The sequence below is a fragment of the Apis laboriosa genome, unplaced genomic scaffold (assembly GCF_014066325.1).
Source record: "Apis laboriosa isolate Shangri-la unplaced genomic scaffold, ASM1406632v1 scaffold13_cov153, whole genome shotgun sequence".
In the NCBI taxonomy this organism is placed as follows: Eukaryota; Metazoa; Arthropoda; class Insecta; order Hymenoptera; family Apidae; genus Apis; species Apis laboriosa.
Window position 1 is genome coordinate 3,296,668 of NW_025221370.1, and position 15,695 is coordinate 3,312,362.

The 15,695-nt window shown below is 35.7% G+C and overlaps 1 protein-coding gene across 6 annotated transcripts in view; it reads left to right on the forward strand.

Moving 5' to 3' along the window:
* The window catches only part of LOC122720958 (calcium-transporting ATPase sarcoplasmic/endoplasmic reticulum type), a 45,660-nt gene extending 30,011 nt beyond the window's left edge, over positions 1-15,649 (forward strand). For 4 of the 6 annotated variants that reach the window (XM_043948103.1, XM_043948102.1, XM_043948104.1 and 1 more), the window contains 9 exons: positions 355-741; positions 831-1,318; positions 1,407-2,412; positions 2,527-2,747; positions 2,835-2,970; positions 3,051-3,203; positions 3,269-3,402; positions 3,471-3,588; positions 3,674-8,987. In XM_043948103.1, coding sequence (XP_043804038.1) covers positions 355-741; positions 831-1,318; positions 1,407-2,412; positions 2,527-2,747; positions 2,835-2,970; positions 3,051-3,203; positions 3,269-3,402; positions 3,471-3,588; positions 3,674-3,874 — 2,844 coding nt within the window. In that variant the 3' untranslated portion in view covers positions 3,875-8,987. Of the gene's footprint in view, positions 1-354; positions 742-830; positions 1,319-1,406; positions 2,413-2,526; positions 2,748-2,834; positions 2,971-3,050; positions 3,204-3,268; positions 3,403-3,470; positions 3,589-3,673; positions 8,988-10,840 lie in introns of those variants that run through there. The other 2 variants (XM_043948105.1, XM_043948107.1) reach the window with 2 other exon arrangements.
* Positions 15,650-15,695: the final 46 nt, after the last annotated feature.

Genomic DNA, 15,695 nt, shown 5'->3' on the forward strand with positions numbered 1-15,695 from the left:
TTTGAATCGTATTATACATATCGTATACGCGTATTCTACGATATACTATAATTTCATAACTTTGTGTTCTTTTTAATATTCCATTGGTCGATATATTTATGGATACGTGTCGCCATAATTTTTTTTTTTTCCTTTTTTTATTACCTATATACGTTGCAAAAATTACCTCTAAGTTATCGATTGTATATCTTTTAAGGCAAACTTTTTATTATATAAATTATATCGGTCCATTAAAATGGTAAAAATAAACATGTCATCAGCCAGAAGATTATTATTATTATTATTATTATTCTTCCTCTCCATATGAATAATATGGATATAATCGAATGTAATCGACAATTTGTATTGCCATAGGTATTAGCTTTATTTGAAGAGCACGAGGATGCGTTCACGGCCTTCGTCGAGCCCTTCGTTATTTTGCTCATCCTGATCGCCAACGCCGTGGTCGGTGTGTGGCAGGAACGCAACGCCGAATCTGCGATCGAGGCGTTGAAGGAGTACGAGCCCGAGATGGGCAAAGTGTTGCGTATGGACAAGCCCGGTGTCCAAAGGATTCGTGCCAAGGAGATCGTGCCCGGCGATGTGGTGGAAGTGTCCGTCGGTGACAAGATCCCTGCCGATATCCGTCTGACCAAGATCTTCTCGACCACCCTCAGGATCGACCAGTCTATCCTGACCGGTGAATCAGTCTCGGTTATCAAGCATACGGACCCTGTTCCCGATCCACGTGCCGTCAATCAGGTTATCATTTGCATCGATTGATATTATTACTTCTTTTTTTCCTTCTTCTTTTCGAGGATTAAGAAAATTAATGTAATTTGTTTACACAGGACAAGAAGAACATTTTGTTCTCCGGCACGAACGTAGCCGCGGGCAAAGCTCGCGGTGTGGTGATTGGAACGGGGTTGAACACCGCTATCGGTAAGATTCGTACCGAGATGTCCGAGACGGAGGAGATCAAGACGCCCCTTCAGCAAAAGCTGGACGAGTTTGGTGAACAATTGTCTAAGGTTATCTCCGTAATCTGCGTGGCTGTCTGGGCCATCAATATTGGACACTTCAACGATCCCGCCCACGGTGGATCGTGGATCAAGGGCGCCATCTACTATTTCAAGATTGCCGTTGCTCTTGCCGTAGCCGCCATTCCCGAAGGTTTGCCGGCTGTGATCACCACGTGTTTGGCTCTGGGCACGCGTCGTATGGCGAAGAAGAATGCCATCGTCCGATCCTTGCCATCCGTCGAGACCCTTGGCTGTACCTCTGTCATCTGCTCGGACAAGACTGGTACATTGACTACCAATCAGATGTCTGTCAGCCGGTGAGTTAGAAAGATAGAAATTCTCTCGCTAGGTACTTTCACGTCACTTCTTGCTCGACATTAATTTGAGAACGGTAAATTGTTACAGTATGTTCATATTCGACAAGATCGAGGGGAACGACAGCAGCTTCCACGAGTTCGAGATCACCGGCTCCACCTACGAGCCGGTCGGCGAAATATTTTTGAGAGGCAAGAAGATTCGCGGCCAAGATTACGAGACGCTCCACGAGATTGGCACTATCTGTATCATGTGTAACGATTCCGCCATCGATTTCAACGAATTCAAACAAGCATTCGAGAAAGTAGGCGAGGCAACGGAGACCGCCCTCATCGTTCTCGCGGAGAAAATCAATCCTTACGGTGTCTCGAAGAGCGGGTTGGACAGGCGTAACGCGGCCATCGCTGTAAGACAAGACATAGAGACGAAATGGAAGAAGGAATTCACCTTGGAATTCTCTCGCGATCGTAAATCTATGTCTTCTTACTGTTCGCCCTTGAAACCGACGAAATTGGGCACCGGGCCGAAACTCTTCGTCAAAGGCGCCCCAGAGGGTGTGCTGGACAGGTGCACGCACGCTCGTGTCGGATCTACCAAGGTTCCTCTTACGTCCACTTTGAAGAACCGTATCTTAGATCTTACTCGCCAATACGGTACTGGCCGAGACACCCTGCGCTGTCTTGCCCTTGCCACTGCTGACCACCCGATGAAACCTGACGATATGGATCTTGACGATTCCACGAAATTCTACACGTACGAGAAGGATCTCACGTTCATCGGTGTCGTTGGTATGCTCGACCCACCTCGCAAGGAAGTGTTCGACTCCATTGCCAGGTGTCGTGCCGCTGGTATCCGTGTAATCGTCATCACTGGAGACAACAAGGCTACCGCAGAAGCTATCTGCAGACGTATAGGTGTGTTCGGTGAAAACGAGGACACGACCGGGAAGTCGTATTCTGGACGTGAGTTCGACGATCTTCCTCCGTCGGAACAGAAGGCCGCCTGCGCCAGGGCTCGTCTATTCTCACGTGTGGAACCTGCTCACAAGTCTAAGATCGTTGAGTTCTTGCAAAGTATGAACGAAATCTCGGCCATGGTAAGTTATTTAGAAGAAGAAAAAGAAGCGTGGATGAGGTTTATATAAATTTTATAAGTAAATTAAATCTGATCTCTTTAATTTTGATTTTTCTCTCTGTCTCGTATTTTATAGACTGGTGATGGTGTAAATGACGCACCCGCGTTGAAAAAAGCCGAGATTGGTATTGCTATGGGTTCTGGAACCGCTGTTGCGAAATCCGCATCTGAGATGGTATTGGCCGACGACAATTTCTCTTCCATTGTCGCGGCTGTTGAGGAAGGTCGTGCGATCTATAACAATATGAAACAGTTCATTCGTTATCTGATCTCTTCCAATATTGGTGAAGTCGTAAGGTCCGTGTAAAAAATTATCTACTATCAGATATATATGAATTAAAGGATAAGTGATTTATTTAAGATTTTCTTCTCTCTTGATTACAGTATATTCTTGACTGCCGCCCTTGGTCTTCCCGAAGCTCTAATCCCTGTACAACTTTTGTGGGTCAATTTGGTCACTGACGGTCTTCCAGCTACTGCGCTTGGTTTCAATCCACCTGATTTGGACATCATGAGCAAGGTAATTCTTTGGTAATCTAAAAAACGAAATTATTCGCGAGAATATGAAAGAAAGTTGTAATTATGATTATAATATTATAGCCTCCCCGTAAAGCCGACGAATCTCTTATTTCTGGCTGGTTGTTCTTCCGCTATTTGGCTATTGGCGGATATGTAGGTGCTGCGACTGTTGGCTCAGCTGCATGGTGGTTCCTGTACAGTCCGAATGGCCCACAGATGAATTATTACCAATTGGTAATTATTTAGAAATCAATACTTTCGATATATGTAATCGTAACGACAATGGATGTAACTTTCAGACTCATCATTTAGCGTGCATGGGTGGTGGCGAGGAATTCAAGGGCGTTAACTGTAAGATTTTCACAGATCCTCATCCCATGACGATGGCTCTGTCTGTACTCGTAACCATTGAAATGTTGAACGCTATGAACAGGTAAGATTATACAAATAAACATTCTTTTGTTCATATTTATATTAATTTCTATTTTATTTTTCTTTTAGTTTATCTGAAAATCAATCTCTCATCACTATGCCGCCCTGGTCTAACATGTGGCTCATTGCCTCCATGGCTCTTTCTTTCACACTTCACTTTGTCATCCTTTACGTCGATGTCCTTTCGGTATATAAAAGATGCAACGAAAAAGAATTGCTCTTCTTATTTTTATCCTATGTAATATAATAATTTAAATTCTTATTTGTTTCAGTCTGTATTCCAAGTTACCCCACTGACGAGCGAGGAGTGGATTACCGTTATGAAGTTTTCCATTCCAGTGGTACTTCTCGACGAAACCCTAAAATTCATTGCCAGAAAGTTTACAGATGGTGAGAATCCAATTGACTCAGTGCATTCGATCGTTCTAATGTGGGCTGTGTTCTTTGGACTATTAATTATTTATCCCATATAGAACGTCCGTGAAAACAAACATTTAATCTAACAGACAGTGTTTTTCCTATGGAAAACATTTTGCAAATGAGTTCTCGGACTTGCAATTGCATTTAAACAAAAAACCGAAGTTCTTCCCCGTTGCCCGGGAAGCCTCGAAGATAAGTTATTAATTGAAGTGCGTTTAAGTGAGATTTTAACCAGTTTGACTGTTGTGCATGGTGTTAGTACAACCAATACAAATTTGCCACCAAGGCCCACCATGCCCGCATCACACCGTACCCTGAAGTCGCTCTACAATTATATTACGGGTTTCAGTGGCTTCGAGTGATGAAAAAGAGACCCCGCGCAATCAAAACAATTGTGATTGTTAAATTATTTTCTACGAGTGCCTTTTAAACATTAACTTTTCCTTCCCGACAAAAAAGAAACAATATCCATCAATGTTTTTTCTAACCTTGATACATTAGCATACCTGTTCCCTTAGCAATCCCCTTTTTCAACACGTATACACCTTGCATGGTACTTGAGCACAATGCATTTCTAAAACATTAATTTATTCGTCAATAAGTAATCCTTATGGATTCTAAATAATTGCATCTTATTGTTCTACGTGTATTATACATCTGACGATGTCTTAGCGATAACTTAAATATTTTTTTTTTTTTTTTTTTTTTTTTTTTTTTTCACATTGAATAAAATATTACAATTAGAATACCGAGAATTGCTATTTGAATTAGTTAAAACATCGACAGAATTCTAGAAAGCATGTTATATCATCATGTTTTACGGTAGTTCTATTTTTGAACTTTTCTAACGCACAGCAGTTCACACTACACAATTTTTTTTTTTCATTTTAGTTTATTTGAAAAATCCTTAGATGTTTTATAATTTCCTTTTGTAATTTATTTCTATTTTTATTTATCTTTTTATCTCTATCTTTCTATCTCTAACTGCTTTTATTGTTGCTTGTTTTTTAAAAATTTGTTATTGTTTATTAATCCCCAGCATCTGGAGTGATCAAGACGTCAAAACTGGAATTGTCCGCTTCGTTGCTAACGTGTGAACGCAGAGAATGTGCATGAAGTTCAAAAATTAATGGATCTCATGTTTGAACCTGTCTATTATTATGTCTTCCTCCCTTCGACGAATAATTGCATGCACAATTGTATTCTACCAATGGTACATCCCAACTAAAAGAAAGGAAAAAAAAATATTCACTCACCTCGTAGAACAATCACTGTCAATGGTTAGCAAATCCTGCTGTGCTTCACCTAACTCATCTCCATGATGATACTCAATTGTTTCACCTGTTACAACTCTATTAATCGATATTTAGCCTGATTCTCAAGTAAGACTCAACTACAACTATTTACAGGTAAAGAATAAAATTTATATATATATATATATTTTTTTTTTTAATTGTCATTGTTATAAATTACGTTGGCACGGCAGGATCATTCTAACATCTTTGCACTATCATTGCATCCACGCTATTACCTTTACGTATACCTTATTGGGTGTAACTTATATATATATTTGAATGATTAATACCACGTAATAGATTTGTAATATTATTAATTTATTAGACACGGATTGTAAGAGTTCGTGCGCGTAAGAAAAAAAAATCGAACTTTACGATCAATGACCTCTCACAATCCGTGTCTCGTCGTATTAATCTCGTCCTTCTCTTAATATGGTAGTCTGAAAACGAGAACGCTCGATGAGAAGGTACATGTTCGTTCCTATTAGCGACAATGATAGTTTATGAACCATTCGAGGCATTCAAGTCTCACGATTTAACTCTTTCATTATAGAATTAGATAAGTAGAGGAAGATAGTCTAAGTAAATTTGAATAAATGGAGAATTTGTACGAAAGTATGCGTTATTAGACAAATAAATAATATTAACTTTAATGAATTTTCAATAAATCGATAGAAATAATTCGTAATGAAAGAGTTGACATCAATACGAAACGTTCATTGTCCAACAATCTACATTCCTTGCAAAGATAATTATGATTAATATGTAATATAATTGATAATGAAAAAAAAAAAATTATTTTAACTGTAACGAACTATCCCGAATAGTAAATGTTAAAATCTCTAATAATAAATCTACCTTCTTTGTTCTAAACGTTAGCTCTGTTCTTTATCAACAGAACAAATAGACTTCTTTTAAAATATTCAGAATTAATATATATAGTTGATTGTTATAATTAATACAACACGAATATGTTGTTAAATCTTGAATTTGATCAATTCTTGCCACGTTATTGAAGACTAATGAAACATTGTCCAATCTAACCTAACATTTATATTCTCCCTTGTAGATACTTTCATATGCCATCATCAATTACTATTTGTTCGTGTTGTTATTTTAACAACATAGTTAACGGTGTTGAAATGTCGAGCAATGTTTCGAATTCAGACTTGCCATCAGAGATAGAAACACACATTCTATATTATAATACACGCGCCACATGCGAACAATGGAAGATCCGGTGTCATCACGAGTATACGTGGGCCTTTTTAACGCATCTAACTGTTTCTTAGTCATTTCTCTCATTCGAGGTTTTATAAATCATACGGCATTAGGAAGATACCAGAAGATAAATAAGTTTCGTTCGGCCAAATCTCTTTTTGTTTCTTTTTTTTTTTTTTTTTCTTTTTTTCTCTTGCGAGAAAGAAAAGCGAAAAATAGTTAAAAAATTGAAAACCTGCTTCTCGACCATATGCAAATGCAATAAGACTGACGATGTGGCTTCGAGAAGTGGTTTTATGTGTGCTTTTTTTTTTCTTTTTGCGTGTAGAAAAGACGAGACAAGAAGACGTTTCTCTCTTTTTTGCCCGTTTAATTTTTTTTTTCTCTCTCTCTCTTTGTATGTCCACCGTTCATACGACGCGACAAGTGCATAATTAATTTAATTCTACGTAGCGTCATCCGCAATGTTTACAATTAGTGTAATATATATAAATATATATTAATTATCGGTTAGGGTGTGATACTTTTGGTATAGGCATAATTAAACTTAATTAGATCCATGATGCAAAAATCCGTGAAAAAAAAAAAAGAAAAAGAAAAAAAGAAAAGAAAAATAATTTGTACTATTTAATCGTCCATGCGTTTGGGATGCAGTGTTGAAGCGTGCGCATACCCTTTGCATCGCTTTTTTTTTTATTTTCATTTTCATTCGTTTCTCTTCCTTCTATATCCTATTCAATTAACTTTTTTTAATCAAAATAATGGAATTCATATTTTGTACAGCAAGATATCTATCGTCACGAATATCGGCACGATCTTCTTCGACAATTCTGTGCGAAATGTAGAAACGAACAGAAACGTAAAATGTGTAAGATGAATTTAATTAAGTATTTAATTTCTTTCTGTTTTTTTTTTCCTTTTTTTCTTTCCTTTCGATTTAATTGCCTTATCAGCACAGAAATATCAGAAGCATCACGATGCCGATACAATCGGAGAAAAGAAAAATTAAAAATTAAAAATGAAAAGAAAAAATATATATATATAACGGTCTTAACAGCATTTGATCGACGCTCAATAAACGTTGATGAACGAGAGAAATTTTGTACTTTCTTGCGTTCACTCGACGTTTCGAACGTTTGTAAGTACTTGCATATTGTGTGGATTGTGTTTTCTTTCTTTCTCGCTTTTTTTTTCTTCTTTCTTCTCATTATTTTTTTTTATCTCTTATTTTCTTCCCTCTCTCTTACAAAAGATCCGTGAAAAGGAAAAAAAAAAAAATCGTGGAGCAGTAGAGAGTGCCATCGACGAGAGAGAAATCGAACGAAGCGTTGGATAAGCGATTTCGACTCGTGTTCTCGAAGCTGTATCTTCTTCGATCGGCGATCGAAAGAGAAATTATTATGAATTCTATTTTCACCTATCCTGTAACTTAAACCGTCTCGTTCCTTCCATATCTGAAGAAGATATAACTCGAAACGAGTTAATTTTTTGAAATTAAAAGAAGAAGGAAAGAAAAATGAATAAAAATTTTGTGAATCGAAAGAAAATTCGTCCAACGCTTTGATCAACCTAATCTAATACGATAAAGTTACGATGATGAAAGCATCGGTCGCATCGTTCGTACAGGAAGTACCTATTTCTAATGATAATAATAATATTAATAATAATAATAATAATAATAATGATAATGATAATGATAATGATAATGATAATTAATAACTTATGATAGAGAGTGCGACTACTTGAATGATCATTTTGATGCATACTACTATCAACCGTCACAGACGCACGTTGTGGCGAGCCACGGTGTGATGATCCTAATTAATCAATGCCCGATAGTACGAATTTAACGGTCTAACAGTAATTACGAGACGATCATGTACACGAAAAATGAAAATAATACTTCAAATCCGCGAATTATTCGCAAGATCGTTGATACGAAACAGAACGCTCTATATATAATGTATACAAATATCGATCGATAACTGCGAATCGAAACAGAAAACAGAACATTCTTATCGATCGAGTCACAGGCGACGGATGTTCAGGGTACGAATATATTCGAGATCTGTTCTCGAGAATATTTTCTAATCGGGTGGACATCGAATCGAAAGTACGATAATCATTTTCAACGCTGTGTCCATTTTCGAAAAAAATGTTCTCTTCGAGAACAACTCTCAATAGATTTATACCCTTAGTAAAAAGAAAAACAAATTTATTTATCAGTTTGTTTTATTTATTCGTGTACACGTACATATATATATATATAGATATAGAGGTTCGAATCGAGAAACAATTTATAAGTGAAAGTAATTATTGCATCGCGACTACGATTAATCTCGATATTATTAAAATGACGGTTTGACGTAGTGCGTTATTTGTTGTAATAAAAAAAAAAAAAAAAAAAAAGAAAAGAAAAAAAATATTAATGAAGGAACGTGAGATCATGTATTACTAATGCGTGTTCGAAGTTTTCTATGATCGGCCTACTGTTTTACGAGTTTAGAAGATCGCTCGATTTTAAGAATTACAATAATAGTATAATCTCGCTTAGAAAAGAAAAAAAAAAAAAAGAATAGTGGCATCTGCCGCGTGTAAGAACATCGAACACTTAATACAATGTGAACTGTAATAAGTGTTTGTCTCCATTCACGCCTGCGACTATTTATGTCTCCTTCTTTCATTCATTCATTTCTCCTCATTCCTCTTTCCTTTCTCACCGTTCATATCTTTTATCCTTCATCGTAATTTTGTACTGTGGTTAATATTGTTAGCGATTTCTGGGTGTGCATGTTTTTTTTTTTTTTTTTTTNNTTTTTTTTTTTTTTTTTTTAGAAGAATGTCTCTTTTTTTTTCGATATTTTTTTCATAGGACTGGAAATCAAGAAAATAAAGATTTTTGATCACTTGAAAAGTGATTTCCTTATTAAATTATATTCTTTTTTTTTTTTTTATTATTCTTTTCTCCCTATCTCTTTTCTCACAGTTCTTACAATACAATAAAATTGAAATGTTTTTTTTTTAATTAATAATCCGTAATGGACACTTGGAGACCTCTACCATTCTTAACTATAAACACCTGAATTACAGACTATTCCAGGCTCTTAATAAATCTTTTCTCGATTAAAACCCTCATGAAAAACTCTCCTGGGAAAATCGAAGAGATACGAAAAAATCTTCTATGGTAATTCTCTCGTGGAAACAGAAGTGGATCATCCGTGTTGTAACGAAGTTCAAACCGCCATTGCCATTTCGTGTTATTCATCATCATCATCGACCATTCTGTGTTCCCTCCTTCGAATTGTTGTTTGAATTTTTGCATGCATCCTCTGGACAAATAAAAAAAAGAAAAATAACGAAATAAGAAAAAAAAAATCGACAAAATATAATTGTTGGCCTGGAAAAAAAAGTCCTAATCGAAGAAGTTGTCCCCGACACTTTTTTTTTTTGCTAACTCCTGCCTGCTGGTGTGTGAAAACTATTCAGTCACAGAATAAAAGCGAACGTGATCGGAGGAGATTCCACATATGGATCGATCAGGTAACAATTTTTTTTTATTTTTCTTCATTGTTTTGTATATATATATATATATATTATAGTTAGAGTATAGATAAGTTTTTTTAGAGAAAGTTGCCCCCCCCCCCCTTAAAAACGCCACGATACATGACACGATCTATGACGACAACAAATTTACTGTGACGGTAAAAGAAAATGAAACGAGAACACGTAGTAAGAAATTGGAGTGATTATCCTTGCTTGTAAATGAAAAACGAATTTGTGATTCTTTTAATCGCTTATCCGATCCGATTAGTTTATTTTATTTCACAGCACTTCTTCCTTCTTTAATCTTGCTTCTGAAGTTTGGTATGATTTTTTTTTTTTTTTTTTTTTTTTTAGAGGAAAGCCATTTTTCGTTCGATGCATTGCACGTAGTAAGTTTTTTCATGAAATTCAATGTGAGAAATAAAATGGATAACTATCGATATTTAACAAAGAATGCAATGCGTTAATCGAGAAAGAAACATCCACATTCCATAAAATGAAAGATCTTAAAAAAGAAATTCCGATTAGACGATCTCAATATCAAAATATTCTTATGAATCGAACTGGATGGCGTACAAAATAAATACTGTACACAACTGTAATTCCAATATTCATTCATTTTTTTTTTAACTCTTAACGTCAATTTAACTTTTTACAATCAAAAATCCAGTTTAATTAATTATTATAAATTAATTAATATAATTCCACGATTTGGAATTTTATTATTAAGAAATTTAACACAACTGTGACGTAAGGGTTAAAAACGAAACAGAAGCAAATCTATAAAAGAAAAAAAAAAAAAAGGAAGGAAGGACGAAAGAGGACAAAAGTACAAGATGGACGTTACAGGCCCTGGCTATAGGATATCCGGATTTCCGGGGAACAACGTTATGCCGCGTGTTGTTCCTCGTTCACGACCGCCTCTTTCATTAATCGAGATTGCGTGTGATATGCTTGCAGTGGCACCGCCAGTGACGCCGCCGAAATAAAGCTCGGGAACACGATAGGACGAAAATCGACACCAGTCCGGACACAGAGAAAATTATCGTCAGAATGGCACTTAAAACAACACCCACCCAATGCGACAAGACCCGCAAGCTGACCGATGGGATCGAGCCGGAAACAGATATATATATATATATATATATATACATGTATATATATATATCTTACATCATCGACACGTAATACAATGATACACATATACACACACATAAATTTATACACACATATGCATATGTACTTACACACTCATTACAATCGCAAACAACACGAGGATATATTATCGTTGGGGAAAAAAGAGATAGGGAATGGGGCCCCTTTTTTTCCTCTTTCGTTGAGATAAGAAAATTTGTACGATTTTTTTTTTCTTTTTTTTTTTTTTTTTTTTTTTTTTTTTTTTTTTTTTTTTTTTTTTTTTTTTTTTTTTTTTTTTTTTTTTTTTTTTTTTTTTTTTTTTTTGGTGAAACGAGTATGGCGAGTAATTTTCAAAGAAATTTAATGGGGAGGGACAAGTGATCCCAAAGTGGTGTGTCTGGGTTTTAAGTGTTAATTTCGTTCGCTGTTGTTGAAAACTTAGGAAGAAGAAAAAGAATCTGTGTTGTTCGCCTTTTCGAGAGAAATAAAGAAAGAGAGAGAGAGAGAGAGAGAGAAAAAGAAAAAGACGTTAAATAACATAGGAAAAGACAAGTATGGTATCGTGAAACGTGTCGATATTTCAAAAACTGGTCGATCGTTGTTGTACATTAGTTAAAATTACGTTTGAAGCTTTATTATACAAAGAAACTGTAATGTGCTATACTCTTGCTATACTCGTTTTACCGATCATGCTCAATATATCGCGTCCTGGTTAGAGGGATGTTGAAAGGGGGAGGGAGGAAGAGAGATGCACACTTTGGAAGAGACAAAAGGGATATGTCACTCGTCATCCACGACGACGACGACGACGACGATAATGTGACAATTGTTTCTAGAGTAGATAGATAGAGAGAAAAATGGACAAAGATTAAAGGGAAAAAGGAAATTGAAATGAAAAAAAATGAATCACGCTCGAGATTCCACGCTTCGAGAAGGGCTTCTCTGTCGTTGAATTCTCGACGCGTTTCGAGAGAACGAAAAATTGAATGATAAAATGTGAACGTCTAATCGGAGCAGCTTGCCATTTTATCATATGGTTTGTCCACTCGAGAGATCGAACGAGGGAGAGACGTTGAATGAATTGGTGGTTAAGGATCGAATTAATCGATGTGCGCCTGTGTTATTATGTTGCAGTAAGCGAAACGGTCGTCGACAAATGGGCCTAGCCTTGTCTCGCCGTGTGCCGCCGGCAACAAAATTCCTCTGCCAGTAACATCGAGCCGACTAAACTACAGAGAGAAAGAGAGAGGGAATTAATATTAATAATAATAATAATAATAAATAACGTAAGGAGAAAAAGCAAGGAGAGAAAAAGGGGACACGGAGAAGGAGCAAGCAAGAAGTCGAGAAATGGAATCGAAAGAGGAGGAGGGATCCGTGGTCTGTGTGGAAAAGTATATCGATGAAATTTCAGAAAAAAATTCGCACAAAAGGAGGGATGCAATGATCTGCGTCGAGAGAACGAGAGAGAAGGAGGAAAATTGAAATGGTTTTCTTTTTTTTTTTTTTTTTTTTTTTTTCGATTCAAATTGATCTGCGCTATTGGACGACGACCATGATGGCAAGGGAACCATTTTGTTCTTCTACCCCGATTTCCCTGGCTGGTTACCGCACTGCCGCTACTTTTCCGTTTCGTCGTCTGCAAATGCAAGAAAGAAGCTTTGTTCACTTTGTGTTTCTTGTTCTTCGGGTGTAGAGAATCTAAATATATTATATATATTTATATATAAATGATGAGGAAGAAGAAGTTGTTTCCAAAATGGGATATCGAATCAATGGTTTATATAAATTAACCATTGTAGATAAAATATGGATGGAAAAAAAGGAAAGAAAAATTGAGTGTTTCGAGTTCTTTGATCGATAATATGTTTTTTTTTTTCTTTTTAATGTGCAGTTTTTATTTATAATTCTTCCTTAATATTGGTAGAATTTCTTTCAACGCATACACGATTTCTTTTTTAATTTTTTTTTTTTTTTTATTCATGTCTAATCGAAAAAATTATCAATTTCGTTCTTATTTTCCCTTCGATCGTTCTTTTTCTCTTCTCCTCGCTTCTTTTTCCTTCTATCCATTCCTTTTTTTCTTCCTCACTTCTTCACTTTCTTCTCTTCATCTTCTTCATCTTCTTCACTTTCTCTCTCTCTTTCTTTCTCTTCATTTCCATTTCTTCTCTCTAATCGTGTCTTTTTATCGCTAACGATGCTAATTAACGCCTTATAAAAGACACTTCTATCGATAAGAAACACAACTTCTAATCGTCGTCCAGAAAAAATTTGAAGATATAATTTAAGATTCCTCGTATTGGAAAAATATTCGAATGAACATCATTAAACATCGAGCCAAAAAATTGAGATTATTTTCCTCGGAAATGATCGTCAGTTCTCTGCCAATAAGAAGGCCCTCCTTTATCAAGATCATCGTGTATCTTTACATCGATTCTAAGACCATCGAGACTAGAGAGAGAAACACGAGAGATTCGATCGAGAGAGACCAAAGAATCCAGAGAGAACAATTGGCGAATCGGAATGATGACGATAAATGGATCGATTAATTTAAAAGAAGATAAAGAATGGCGGCAGAAAAGATGGAAAAGCAAGTGAGAATCGAAGAAGCGTTACCTCCCTTTTGTCGTTGGAGTCGAGTGGTACGCGCGTTTCCTTTTTTTTTTTTTTTTAGGACGAATGTAAAAAAATTTAAATGGCATATTTTGACCAGTGACGTAATTTTCGATGGAGTCTTCCAGCGAACCGTAATTCTAAAAAGAAATGGAATTTGATCGCGGAAGCCTCTCGATACTTGCGAAACTTACGTCGCTAGAGATAAAGAATAGATAAAAAAAAAAAAAAGAAAAGAAAAGAAAAAAATATATAAATAGAGAGAGAGAGAAGAAAAGGAGGAGAAAATAAAATCGACAAAGCTCGCGAGATTTAACCATTGTACATATAAAGAACGTGAAGAGTATCGCGTTGTGACAGGCGCGATGTTGAAGAAATTAATTAATTATTATATATAATATAATTAAGAGAGAGACATTAAATATACATAATATACATATATTTTTCTTCGTGAAGAAAGCGCACAGACAAAAACCAAGCGACCTCTCGTACAGTCGAACGAACGCCTCTCGAGCGAGAAGGATTCGAGATTCGACAGAAACGGAAGTATAACAGAAACGCCCTCTGTGCCTTTTCTTTATCACCTTCGTTTCCTGATTTTTCTTCTTTCGAGTTTATTCGGTTTAATATTAAGATGAAATTAACTGCCTGTGAATATTCTGATTGTTAGGAAGAAAGAGAAAAAAAAAAGAGATTTATCTTTCTTTTACCTTGATTCCTTTTTCTCTTCGATTCTGTCTTCCTATTTCTTGCCGTCAAGACCGATGGAGAATGTCGTCACTCGAGATTTTATTTCTTCTTTTTTTTCTTCTTTTTCTTTTTCTTTCTCAAAATGAAAGAGTTTGTTTCGAAGACAACGTTCAATAATTTCGATAGAATGATAACGAAAGTATCTTTCTCGTTAATTTTTCGTTGTGTCCCTCTTCGTTCAGACATTATCCCTCGTGTCATGATGGTGGCGGTGATTAATCCGAGTGAAAACGCTCGAACATAACCTAGAATTCGATTATTTCCACTATCTGCGCCAGGAGGCCAGAGTGATTCAGTAGTTTGTTTGCAAGATTGTTTTTTTTTTACTTGAGATTGTACGAAAAAAAGTAACATTCTATACTGGCCAAGCTAGATTCCGGTGAAAATATATTGTTTCTAGGATTAAATAATAAACTTTATTCTCTTAAACTGTAAGGTAAATTTTAGACGTACGAAAAGAGGAAAGAGAAATCGAGTTTAGAAATTCCAAGTATTAGAATACTGTTCGCTGATAAATTATATAACAACGTGGCAATAAGTACATATATAAATATTATACAAGATATGTAACGTATATAAGGTATCTTTGCATTTTTGGCTAATAGTGTAAACTGTGAAATTTTTAAACACGTTTTGATAAAAATCATCGATGCACCGATCCGAGAGGCAATCGATGACCCCATCTATCGGGTCAATTATTAACAAAGATGTTGAAACGTGCAACGATACCGTTTAATAACAAAGCAACATACAATTTTCATTTCGAGTTGTTCGATCTTTTCAGCTCGTTTTTTTAAACTCTTCTATATTTAACTCTGCCTTTCTATATTCTATCTTCTACATATCGTTACTTGTTACCGCTTTTTCAAATTATCTTTCATAGCTAACTATTAAAACTTCACATACAAATTTCATGAGGTTTTTAAAATAAGAAACGATAATTATCTTGTTAAATTTAGTATAAAGTAAGTTAAGTGCATTGTCGCGATAATTATTGAAAGACACGAGTAAAATCAAGAAGAATTACTTATTAAAAAAAAAAAAAAAAAAGACAATGGTGGTATGTTACCGGAATGGACACCATGTTAGTTGTTTATAACCCTTGTTACAATAAATAAAGGACGTTGCCTAATCATTCTCGCTCGAGGTCGGAATACACGTAGTAAAACTTCGTTGTATTCTTCTGAAAAAACGGCGACAAACCTTGCGTTATTTTTAATGTTGTACGTGAACAGCTCTGTACGAATAAAGGTTTAGAAGTAATGATATTGATAGTCTTCATTGATCCCGATTTTTCAGACAAAAAGATCGA